Source organism: Chrysochloris asiatica, unplaced genomic scaffold, assembly GCF_000296735.1.
Source record: "Chrysochloris asiatica unplaced genomic scaffold, ChrAsi1.0 scaffold00065, whole genome shotgun sequence".
Classification (NCBI taxonomy): domain Eukaryota; kingdom Metazoa; phylum Chordata; class Mammalia; order Afrosoricida; family Chrysochloridae; genus Chrysochloris; species Chrysochloris asiatica.
In genome coordinates this window covers 12,095,784-12,108,165 of record NW_006408583.1, presented here as the reverse complement: position 1 = coordinate 12,108,165, position 12,382 = coordinate 12,095,784, and the positions used below count along the sequence as shown (strand labels likewise).

The window sequence follows — 12,382 nt, the reverse complement described above, 5'->3', positions numbered from 1 at the left end:
GGGGAGAAGGGGGAAGTGTAGGGAGCGGGTTTCTGGGATATACCCTTTGGGTGGTTGAGGATGCATGGAAGGGATTGGAACCATGGCAGTGAGATGATATACGATGGAATGAATGTAAAACTAAAGTTCCCCCATGTAAACTATTATAAAATTCACAAAACACTTAAAAAATATATTAAAAAGATAGTGAAATTTTCCCACAAACTGAAGTCCCTTGTGTACTCAATTTTCTGTTATTGGACCAAGAAGCCTGGTTGCTTAGTGGATTCGTCATTAGTAAGAGGCTTTCTGCTCTGGCAAAGATTCACAGCCTCAGAATTCCTACACAGGGTAGCTCTGAGTTGATGTGACTGGACATCACACAACACCAAATCTCACAATTCAGAATAAGGCTTCTGAGAGAAATTTCCACACTAATTACAAGCAGGGCGGTTGTAGTATAGAAGAAAACAGTCTACTCTATGGCTTATTATTCCTTTCTTCTAGACAGGTTACAAGAGAATCTGACATTCACTGTTAAGTGCCTTGGAGTCAGTTCTGACTCATAGCAACCCTATATAGCAGCTGGTGGGTTTGAACTGCTGACACCTTATGTTTCGCAGTCCAGTACTGACCCTACAGTGCCACACCAGGAGTCAGACATTCATTAGTAAACTATCCCTCTTTCACCTTCACTCCTGAAACTATAAATTAACCAGGTTTCAAAACTGCATGTGATCTATTAGGTTCCTAAAACTGAACATTACACCTTTCTGATTAGGACAATCAAGCACAAGAGAGAATAGAAAACAGCAAAATACCATCTTCATTTAAATTTTTCAAAACTTTACAGGAAAAAACTAGATCTTGGTTAAGAGTATTCCTTCCCTCAATTAACAAAGGTAATTAATTAGAAGTCAAACTGCAAACCAAAACAATAAACACTACAACTAAAAAAGTCTTAGAAAGGTAATAGGCAATATTACCTTTAATTTATATATCTCAGTCTTGTTCAGTGAAATAAAACTATCAAAAGTTTTTCATTCGTATTAATAGTCAACACCTGTTTAGTGCTTACAAGTCACAAGGTGGTACAAACCATTAAGCAATCAGAAACTAATTGAAAGATTGCTGGTCTGAATCTACTCAGAGTCCTGGTGCGGCACTGTGGGTTAATGTGCTGGACTGCAAGACTGGTTTGAACCACAAGGTCGGCAGTTTAAGCTCACCAATTGCTACTTGGAAACCCTCTACAGGGTTGCTATGGGTCAGAAGCAGCTCAACTACCCTTAACATAAAGACATCAAGTGTCTGACTTAAAAGCTTTCATGATTGTACTTATTGTTTCAGAATGAGGGAGGTTAGGTAAAATCCCCACTGAATAGTGTTCCTCTTTTCCATATAGATCTGATGAAAGGGAATGATGGTGATAGGATTTGATGATTCCACTTTGAAAAATGGTTAGCAGGGTTAATTGTGATCATCTCATCTATGGCACAGTCTATTTGTACTCCATAGGGTTTGAGTCTGTGTCCTCCCTGAAGATTACCAGGCCTTTCAGTCACGATTCCTCTAGGTGGGATAAAACCATTGACCTTTTGGTTAGCAATTAAGCTCTAACAATTTGTTCCACTCAGGCTTTAAGTTAGGGTAGTTGTTATTGTTAAGTGCCCTTAAGTCCATGCCTATTTAAGAGACCCTATATAGGGTTTCCAAGGAGTGGCTGGTGGGTTTGAACTGCTGACCATTTGGTTAGCAGTCCAGTGCTTATCCTACAGATTTTAACTGCCACTGAGTCAGTTTCGACACCTAGCAACCCTATATAGGGTTTCCAAGGAGCAAGTGGCAGGTCTAAACCTCTGACCTTGTGATTCACTTTACTTTGCAGTCCAGTGCTTTACTTTGTTGTTGTTAAGTGCCGCCAAGTCAGCTCCAACTCACAGCAACCCTATGTTGAGTTTTGAAGTAGCAGCTGATGGGTTTGAACTGCTGATCTTGTGGTTCACAGTCCAGTGCTGATTCTACAGCGCCACACCAGGAATCCAGTACTTTATAGAACCCACTATTTATGGGAGTAACTAGGGTATGGGTCTGAGTTATAACAGAGGAGATGGAGTGAGTAAACAGAATGGGGAGCAATTTGAAGGAAAAGAACAATACTTGCTGGAAAAAGGGGAGAGGGGTGAACTGTAATATATAATATCAAGATGACACCAATGTTTGATATATAACAATGAATTCACTCAATGTTAATTTCTTCCCAAACTAGAGGAGAAAAACATTTGAGGTTAGAAATCCAGAGTGAGGTTTAAGATGGTATGCATTAGTTGTTATGCATAAGGGCTCACTGCTATCTAATACTCAAATCTTAATTGCTGGATAAGATTTAATATGATTATGTCATCATAGAATCAGATGTTTTCAGGTCAGGAAAGCATGCTGTTACAAAAATATTCTGCTACAACTTTACAATTTAAAAGATCACCAGGCACATCTTGGAAACCCTACTGTTGTTGTTGTTGTGTGCCGAGGAGTCGGTTCCAACTCATAGCGACCCTGTACAGGGTTTCCGAGGCTGTGAATCTTTACGGGAGCAGAAAGCCTCATCTTTCTCCCGCGGAACCGCTGGTAGTTTCAAACTACTGACCGTGAGGTTCACAGCCCGATTCGTAACAACTATGCTGCTAGAGCTCCTTTAGAAACCCTATATAGGGTCACTATTTGTCAGAACCAATTCAATGGTACCTAACACAACAAAACCTATATATCAGTTATGTTAGCCCTTTTCCAGATTTCTATTTCTTCCTGTCCCATTTCCATCCCCACTTATTGTTAAGATTAACTCCCCTTTACACAAAATCCAAATTGTGAAGGTCAAATAACTACCAGTCCCAATTTCTGATGAGTCAAAAGTCAAAACAATTATCAGATTGTTCTAAAAACCAACCTTAAAAACAAGGGAATCATAAACTAATGAATGGCAGAGAGGTTTGTGCGATTTGCAAAAAAATCTTATAACTTCAGCATTATTTGCATAAAATGTAGTAAGCTCAAGAATTACTGCTGAATGGAGGTAGTAGCTCAAAAGAGGGAATTAATCTTTACAGCAAGGATCATTCGCACCCCCTTGGTAACACAGGGTTGACAGGAATGGGCAACTTGCACATTGGCTACCCAAAATGGAGGGGCTACCAAGGCAAGAAGTGGCTGGCTTGCAAGCTTTTAAGAGGGAGCCTAGATCCAGAGGGCACGGAGGAAGGTACAACCTCCACTGAGTAGTATCCAATCTGTATGGGCGGGCGAGGCTGATGAAAGGAGATGGGGATAAGACACTTGTGGTTCAATAGTGAATAATTGCCATCAGGACTGACTGTGAGTGTTGGAAAGGAAAAGGTAGACGTTTTGTAACAAAAGAAGGGGAGTCGTTGATCTTGCAGTCCAGGAGTGGAGGGCCCTGGAACCATCAAGGGAGAAGAGGGGAGTGTGGGACCCTATCCAGAAAAGGAGTGACACCAGAGATAGAGGCTGAGACAATGATGCGGAGAGATGGAGTGACTGGGGACTCTAGACACAGAGAGGGAGAGGGGCTGTATGCTGATGATGGGGGATGAGGGGACAGGCTTGCAAGGTATACCCTTTGGTTGGTTGATGATGCATGGAGGGAATTGTAACCATGGCAATGAAAGAATATACGATAGGAGGATGAATGTAAAGCTAAAGTTCTCCCATGTAAACTATCACATAATTCACAATAAAACATTAAAAAAAACAAGGGACGTTTGGTGAGGGGGTGGAAGAACAAGGTAGACAGGGGAACATTAAGACAGGTTTACATGGGCTAAATGGGACAAAGGTAAATAGTAATGCATGCTCAACCATGGAACACCAGGGCTCTGTGACACAGGGTTCGAGGCATAGTCTAAAGAGGGGAAATAATACTAAGATGCATGACTGTCTCATGAATATTGGTTTCCCTTATCTACTATTGTAAAATAGACACTTGAGTGGGACAGAAAGGAATGTGGGGAAACCTGATTATAGAAAACTTGTTAAGCCCGTCTTTGGTAACTGATTGGAATACCTAAAAGGGGTTCTACAACTTGCCCAGTGAAATAGACCTCTTGTGGAGCCGTTGCAGTGTATATAGGACCTTAGGTAGAATCCTTCTGAGGTTGGACATTCCCATTATGAAAGACAAGCGGACCAACCTAGAACAGCTAGCACCAGAAGATGTATCTTCGAAGAAAGATTATCAGGAAAAACCCAAAACAAAAATGGCAGTATGACTGGCTGCTACTGTAAGAATAAGCAAGTTGTTCCATGGGAAGCCATCAAGGCAAACAATCCAGTTAAACCCCCTCTAAGACTGAAACTCAAAGGCAACAAAGAAGCAGGCATGTAAGCTTGCTGGCTATATTTGTGAGTGGAAGAGGGGTAAAGGCAGCAATGAAGAAATGGGCTGAGTTCAACCACTTTCCATAGACTTCCATTGACCTGGAGATGAATGAGTAGGACTGGTTGGTCGGAAGTGTGGTGAGACATGGGGACACCTAAGCCCATGGACAAGGACACAGCCACAGACGGTTAGAGCTGAGACTGAATCATAGAGCTGATATGAAGTGAGGGGAGACACACAAGAACACCCAAACTTACAGATAGTACCCATTTTACCTACCCTCGATGGCTTGATCATCAGAACCCAACTAGAGGACGATAAAAAAAATTTTTTTTGATAAAGGAAACGAGGGTAGTTCTTACAATTTGATGAACTTGATATATACTCATGGAGGTAGTATCTCAAAATATCATCAGGGAGGGAAGGAGTCTTCACATCAAGTATCAATACTATCGCCCCCTCTTTGTACAGGGTAAATAGGGACAAGCAACTGGAGACATTGGCTACGTAACATGAGGGGGCATAAAGGCAAGGAAGGGACTGGCTTACAAGGTTTCAAGAGAGAGTTTAGTTTAAGAGTGTGTGGGGAAAGAGGCCCTAATGAATAGTTTTCATCTTGTCTAGATGGGTCTGGTAAAGAGAGATGGGGATAAGATTCTTTATGATTTAACAGTGAGTAACTGTTATCATGACTAATTGAGACAGTCACAATTGTAAAGGTAGAAAGTTTTCTAACAAAAACGAGGGAGTAGTTAATCTTACAGTCCAGAAACAAAGGACCCTAGGACAATAAAGGGAGAAGAGCACAAGCAGAATGAGACCTTATCTAGAGAAGCAGCAACACCAGAGATAGGGACATGGAGAGAGGGAGCAACTGAGGACTCCAGATTCATTGGAAGAGAGGGACTGAGAGCTGGTGGCCAGGAGGCAGCCTTGAAGAATGTGCCCTTTGGTGGTATAAATTATTATACATGCCTGAATGTTTTGTTTTTTTTTAAAAGAGCTAAAATGAATAGAGAAATACTGTTAACTCATGGTACATGGATGGGATTAGAATCATTACATGATTTTTTTCAAAGTATATGATTTGTTGACTGTAAAACTAATGACCTACCCTGTAAACTTTCACTCAAATCACAAACTGGAACTTTTAAAAAATAGTACATTATCCTATGGAATCACACCATTCACCATGCATCTTATAAAGTACAAAACATACCTACCTGAACACAATTCAAACTATAGTGAAGGCAAGCCAATTCTGGACTTAAAAGCTGGTTTTTAAAGAAATTAACTATGCAGTATTTTATATTCTATATGTGAAATGTCCCATATAGGCAAATCTAGAGAGAAAGTAGAGTAGTGGTTGTCTAAGGCTGGAATGTGAGAATAGAATAACTACTAATGGGTATGAGGCTTCTTTTAGGATTCTAAAAAATATTCTCAAATTAAGATTATGGTGATGGTCAAACAAAGCTGTTCAATCTGAGAGAAAATGGAATGAAAAACTTCCACAAATTTTAAAGACCCCTTGTATACTAAAACCCAGTTGTTTAGTGCTGTCGAGTGGATTCTGACCCATAGCAACCCTGTATTGGGTTTTCAGGAATAGCTGCTAAGTTTGAACCACCAACCTTGCAGTTCAAACAACTTTGCAGTCTGACTCATTAGCCCACAGCGCCACACCAGGACTCCGCAGGTTGTACTTTAAACAGATGAATTTTGGGGCAAACAAATTATATTTAGGTAACTGTTATAACCGTTTTCTCAAATTTCAAACAGTAACTAACAATGTTAAATCAAATCTTGCCATTTCAGCCGCTCTTCAAAACTTCAAGTCCAAAAACTAAAATTCAGATGGTCTCTAGATTTTTTTCCCATTTACCCAATCAACATTCAATAGCAATTTGGAAGGGGGGCGGGGTAGGGGTTGCTTCACCAAATAGCTTTTCTGACCATGTGTCCACCAGGGGCAGCACATCTTCAGTGTCTGCTGCTGCTGTGTGCCAATGAGTATCAGTATAGGGGATCCAGAGGCTGTAAATGTTTAGGGAAACAAAAAGCCAAGCTTTCTAACTCAGAACAGCTGGCAGATTCAAAGTGGTGACCTTGAGGTTAGCAGCCCACTAAGTTACCAGGACTCCTTACAGTGACTCTGTTAAGTGTCATCGAGTGGGTTCCTACTCAGAGTGACTCTGTATAGGGCTTCTGAGAAGCAGCTTGTGGGTTTGAACTGCCAACCTTGTGGTTAGGTCCAGTGCTGATCCTACTACGCCATACCAGGAGTTCAACAGCACTTCCAGGGACCATTGAAATAGAGGGTAACAGCCAGATTGCATATTCTCACCTTTCTCACAATATACAGTCTGTACTGGTAATATCATGAAGCCCAGTCCTTGTATTTTTATTAAATAACGAGTGCCTTTTCTAAAAGTTCCCTTATATACTGTCATTCATCAGTCATTCTTCTGATCACAGAAATCATACTTCAATGGTTAAGGAAGCATATATTCTAATTCACACAAAGTTAAACCTAGAGTGTCTTAAATCTCTGCCTGAAAGATGAAACAAAAAGGGGAGATACCCCTTTCTATAGCTCATTGTATAGAAAATGATTCTAATATTCCTTGTAACTTTACTATTTCCCCATGTCTTTTATTTTAAGCCAATGACCCTGATTTGCCTTTAAAACTAAATTAACTCTGATTTGTCTTTAGAACTAAAAGGACTTACGTCTCATGAGTTCCAAAAAAGAAAATGGGTAGTTTGTTTGTGGGTGGCTTTACAGCTCCATCAGGAACTTCATCTACCTAAAAGAAAGATCAGAAAAATTAAAATCTTTTAAGTCACGCATACCTCAACACAACTAAATAAACTGAGAACAAGAGATCCACAAGAGACCAGATGTAAGTAAAATGAACTACACTTGGACAGATTCAAAATCTTCAATCCCAAATTCTGAAATCCAAGCTCTGAAAATCTACATTTTCTTCAAAACTCATATGGTGACAGAACCTGGGTAAACAATGAGTCTATTTCTATTACCCCACCACCCCATGTTGATATGTCTCTGCAAACAGTGTGCTCCATTCTGATGTACAACCCTCAGACGTTATCAGCAATAAAATACTTTCTAAAACCCAAAAATTCTGAAACACATTTTGCCCTCAACATTTTAGATAGAGGAATTTGAACCTCTTTAGCAACCTAAATGAAACTTATACAAAGATACTATACAAATAACAGATGAATTGTGAAAGCAACATAAATGTTTATTTCCCAAAGTCTGAAACATAATTCTGCTAAGATTCTTTGCCTACATGTCTGATTCACATTAAGGTTACCCATTCTTTTCTCCTATATTTTGATCCTTCTAGTTAAAGTGAAAGCTAAGGTAGCAGGTACCTTTATGTCTAATACAACTGTAATACTTGTATTAACAAAAGTAAGGAAGACCTCAGGGATAAAGGTACTGTTATCTACATGGAACTCAATGACATCTTTTTTAAATTTCATAATTTCCATAATTTCAAAGGGGAACATTAAAAAAAAAAAATTAAGTTGATTTACTTAAGGCAGCCAACACCAGAGTGCCTCCTACTTTCTGCTTTGAACTCGACTCAAATTCTTGAATAAGACTGAGGGTTATCTGTAGGACAGTCTGAAACTTCTGACCATTAGAAGAATTAACACCTAACCCCCTCTAGGATTTTAATTTCAATGATCTATGTGGTAAAGATTATGCTTATCACTTCAACTTTGTGTGGAGCCTCCAAGAATTATAAAAATCCTTAGTTTTTAAGAAAAGGGATATTTTCTCAGCCAGGTTCAAGATTTTCTACTGGCAAAACAGCTTTAGAAGTCTGTGTACCTAGAAAATTTATTAAATCTTAGGTATATTTTTAAAGTTTACTTTAAGAATGATATTACTGGTACAGGATAATATATACAAATGTGCAAGGCTTAAAAATTGATGAACTTTGGGATATGTGAACAAAGAGAAAGTAAAAGTCTAAATTGAAACAAAGGATCTCACTCTCATGCCTATTACTTTCAATACATATTCTAAATTCTAAAATCAAGACTTACAATTTATATGACTGAACATAGAAAAAGGAATGTAGTGCTTGCAAACAGGAAAGGGTAAACCCAGGCTCAGATGCTTCTAAGGAAAAAAGAGGAAGAGAATACACAACTTCTCATTCCAATTAAATCTACAATACTCTATAAGAGTTTTGCTAAGGCTCCTTTATTTTCCTTTCAGCTGCACTAACTCTTTTTTGCATAATACATTGAGGAATGTTAGAAGGATGATTTGGGAGAAAAGAAATTTTTTAATGTTTCCACTTGGCTTGACTACAGTGTGGCAAAAAAAATCTGAATATAGCTCTATCATATTTTCTAACACCTCACATAGTAAGGGTGGGTGGTAAAACTGGGCAAGGACTCTGAAAGGCCCTTAAACCCACCCAGTTTCTGTAGAATCTATTTAAAGCATCAACTACAGTGTGTTGTAAAACTGCTTGATTATGTACTAAAGACTGTGAAGGCTGCAATGAAATTCCATTTGTGTCTATTGCCTTCAAGAAGCTTATAATCTATTTAGAAATCAAAGAAGCTAAAATGAAAGCATTAGGATAAAAGGTTATCACATAAGGAAATATAGTATAATGTTAGAAAGATGTGCAGACCAGGATTATGAACATGGATTAAAGTAGACTTGACAGACTGGGGGGATATGTTTTTCAGGTTGGGTAAGGAAACCTGCCAGCCAGCATCTGTCAAGAGCTAGATGGGAAAATAGACATCTTACTGGGAAAGCTCACTAAACTTCTCCTTCCATGCTTCTATCTAAAGGTCATTTTTTTACCATTCTTCTTCCCAGTTGATTATCATTGAAACTACCATACTTAAAATCTTTAAGAGATTCTCCCCTTTAACATAGAATTAGTAGAAAATGGTTTAGGAAAAAAAACACTATATATCACACATTTATAGACTTTTAAAATACTGTTTAGTTTCTCCAACACCATGAATAGCAACCTTTCTTTGGGTCCTTCCTAACAATGTATTAGAATCTGGGTCCCATCATAAGTAACAAAAAGACACTGAGTTATTTAAGACCGTGTCTGCCTAAATTTTACCAAAATTCCTGGGTCCTTAATCACTTTTCTCCATCACCACAGGGAAACCCAGGCATCTGATCCCATTCTTCCTTTGGACAACAGAAAACTACCAATAGGAAAAACAACTTCTTCAAGGTCATAAGGCAGATTTCATCAACAAAAATGTGCGACAAATTTTCAGAGCCTTCTTTGCTGCCAACTTATGGGTCAGTTCTCAGCACTATCCAGTCCCAAGTCTCTTTATTAACAAATCTAGTAGATCTGATCAGTTACACAACATATGAGGTATGGATGAAAATCCCATAAATTCAATTTAATCACATATTAGTTTCTAGCGGTTCTCCTAGTGTTTGTGGATAATTTGCATGGATTCCGTATTTTGCATTTAATAAAAATTATGGAAATGCTAATTTCTCCCTCGTTTTTAAACCTGACGGACCTAGGTGCTTATTTTTATCTGTTCTGCAGCATTAATTGGCATCCCTTTTGAATACTTCCTATGAAAAAAACCTGTCAAAAACAAGCCTTTGGGAAATACGCAAGTATGTAAATCACCTGGATTTTCATAATTACATGGGAGAGTCACTGGGTACACCAGCTGAAAATGGTCAAGATACACGAGACAAAAGGAGGGGAAGAAAAGACAAGCAAGGAAATAAGGCGAGGAGGCTGGGCTAGAAAACAGGCCTGGGAGCGTGACGATGGCACCGCTGAACGCCAAGGAGAGAAATCACTTACCCGAGCTGGCCAATGAGGATAGCCTTTCATCTTGGCGAAGATGAGGTCCCCGGGTTTGAAATCGCGAGTCATGTTTCGGGGGTGACGCCGGGGTCCGGAGCCCAACAAGGAGCTGCTGCGGCGGGCTGGCGGGCCGGCGGGCGCGCGGTGAGGCGGAGCCGGCGGGAGGAGGGGATGCCGCGGGCGTGCGACGCGCCTGCGAGCGGGAGACGGAGGGCGTCAGGGGAGCTCCGCGGGGAGGGGCCGCGCGCCGCGGGGGAGGCGAGAGGCGGGGGGCGACACTAGGGGAGGGGGAGCTGTCTCCACCCCTCCCCCGATCACGCGGCCTGCACAGCCCCCTAGGCGCCCCCTCCAGGCCCCACGGCGGGTAACGCCACCACCTGAGGCAGGGATGCTCCCATTGCCAGAACCCCCTTCCTCGCGACCCATCCTTCCTCTGGCTTTTATTCGCAGGGCTTAGGCCCCCAATAGAGGGGGTGTGAGGAAGAGAAACCAGAGCTCAAGGCAGGGGCGCGCCCCACTTCCGTGCAAGGACGACCACCCCCTCCTCCTCAATCGGCTTCCCGTCGCTCGCGGCCCCAGCCCGGCCTCGTCCACTTCCCCGCTCCAGCCAGCAGCGAGGCCACCAAGGGGGGGGGCGGGGCGAGTCTCCCCGCCCGCTCACCTGCCGGGCCACGGGCACGGAGGCTACGGTGGCGAGCTGGCCGCCTTTGCCTGCGTCCACGCAGGCCACCTGCGCCACTAGCTGCCGCAGAGGCGTCTCAACGGCTTCGGAACGCAACCGCCGCCGCTACCGCCGTCGCTGCGCTGCTCCCGCGCGGCTCCCGCTCGGCTCCCGCTAGCACTGGGTCGGAACCAACTGCTCACCTACGGATGGGGGAGAAAGCAGCACCCATTTAAGGTGTGTGGCACCGCCACGGAGCCTCTGAAGACCCTAGAGCGCCAAATTCGCTGCTCTACCCAAGCAACTGCCTCTAGATGGAGAAAGAGACGGCTGTGAAGAAACTAAAGACTGGATCAGAGGCTCTCGGGCCTCTGCGGTTCCCCCTGTGGCTTGCGGAGTGGTAGCGCCTGGCCCGCCCCTGCTGGCCGCGCTGCGTGTGTGTATTTGTATGTGTACTGTATGTAAAAGGCGGGGAGGGAGGAAACGATTGTTGTCGACCTGGCTTGGGGGCGGGTATCCGGGCCTCCAGCCTTAGGCTGTGTGTTAGAGAGAACCTGGCAGCCTAAATTATTTGGATTTGCATCATTTCTGGAGAAGGAGGCTTTACTGCTGCGTTTGCGCGATTTGCACAGCCCAGAAAAACAGGAGACATACAAAAACCCATAGATGAAATATGAGGATGAGACAATTACAGGGCTTGCAGTCTATAGGCCTCTTGCACCTCGCTGAATGGGCCATGGAGGCTCCTTTTCCCTGATATTGTAATGTGAGAGGGCCCCATTGCATTGCTTTTTAAATTTAAAGCACCAACAATGCTTAAGAATAGGCAATCCTAAAGAATGCAAAATGTGAAGCTTAGAAAATAATGACAGGAAAGCTTAAGTCTTTAGATAGGATGTGGGTTTGGGCCCATGCTAAATTTGAGCTGCATCTAAAATTTTCTTTCCCTAGTAGAATGGTAGAGTCCTGGTGTTCAGCTGTGGGATAAACACCAGACCACAAGGTAGGTTTGAGCCGCTGGTCTGCAGTTCAGACTCTCTAGCTACTCCTCCCTAAACCCTATGCAGGGTCACTCTGAGTCGGAACCAACGACACTTAACGACAACAGTAGAATGGTAGGGGTTAAAATGTGAAAATATTATTAAACCTCAAGTGCGTTATCTTAATATACTCAAAGATCTTTATTTTTTCATACTTTACAATAATAAATGTTTTAATATGCTGATAAGCACGTTTTGCCCAGTCTTCTTAAGTAAATTGATTCTTTAATATTTTACTGCATTACAACTACGTCACCACGGTTAATTTTATTTACCCCTTAATATTCACCCAGGTTGCCAATAAATGTGTAAGGCATTTTGAAAATAAAAATCTTTAATTTTGTATGCTTCTGCATTCAGCAACAACAAAACAAGTGCCTACTGAGAAGGCCTGATGTGGCCATGGAAGATAATAAGTTTACTGCTAACCTCAAGGTCA

The 12,382-nt window shown here is 41.8% G+C and overlaps 1 protein-coding gene across 2 annotated transcripts in view; it reads right to left on the bottom strand.

Annotated features, from left to right (window-relative positions):
* Positions 1–11,086, bottom strand: part of PSIP1 (PC4 and SFRS1 interacting protein 1) — a 43,426-nt gene extending 32,340 nt beyond the window's left edge. The window contains exons 1-3 of one of the 2 annotated variants that reach the window (XM_006864481.1): positions 10,904–11,086; positions 10,240–10,435; positions 7,109–7,185 (exon numbers count right to left, since the gene is read on the bottom strand). In XM_006864481.1, the coding sequence (XP_006864543.1) occupies positions 7,109–7,185; positions 10,240–10,311 (149 nt within the window). In that variant the 5' untranslated portion in view covers positions 10,312–10,435; positions 10,904–11,086. Of the gene's footprint in view, positions 1–7,108; positions 7,186–10,239; positions 10,436–10,903 lie in introns of those variants that run through there. The other variant, XM_006864482.1, reaches the window with a different exon arrangement.
* Between the last annotated feature and the right edge of the window lie 1,296 nt (positions 11,087–12,382).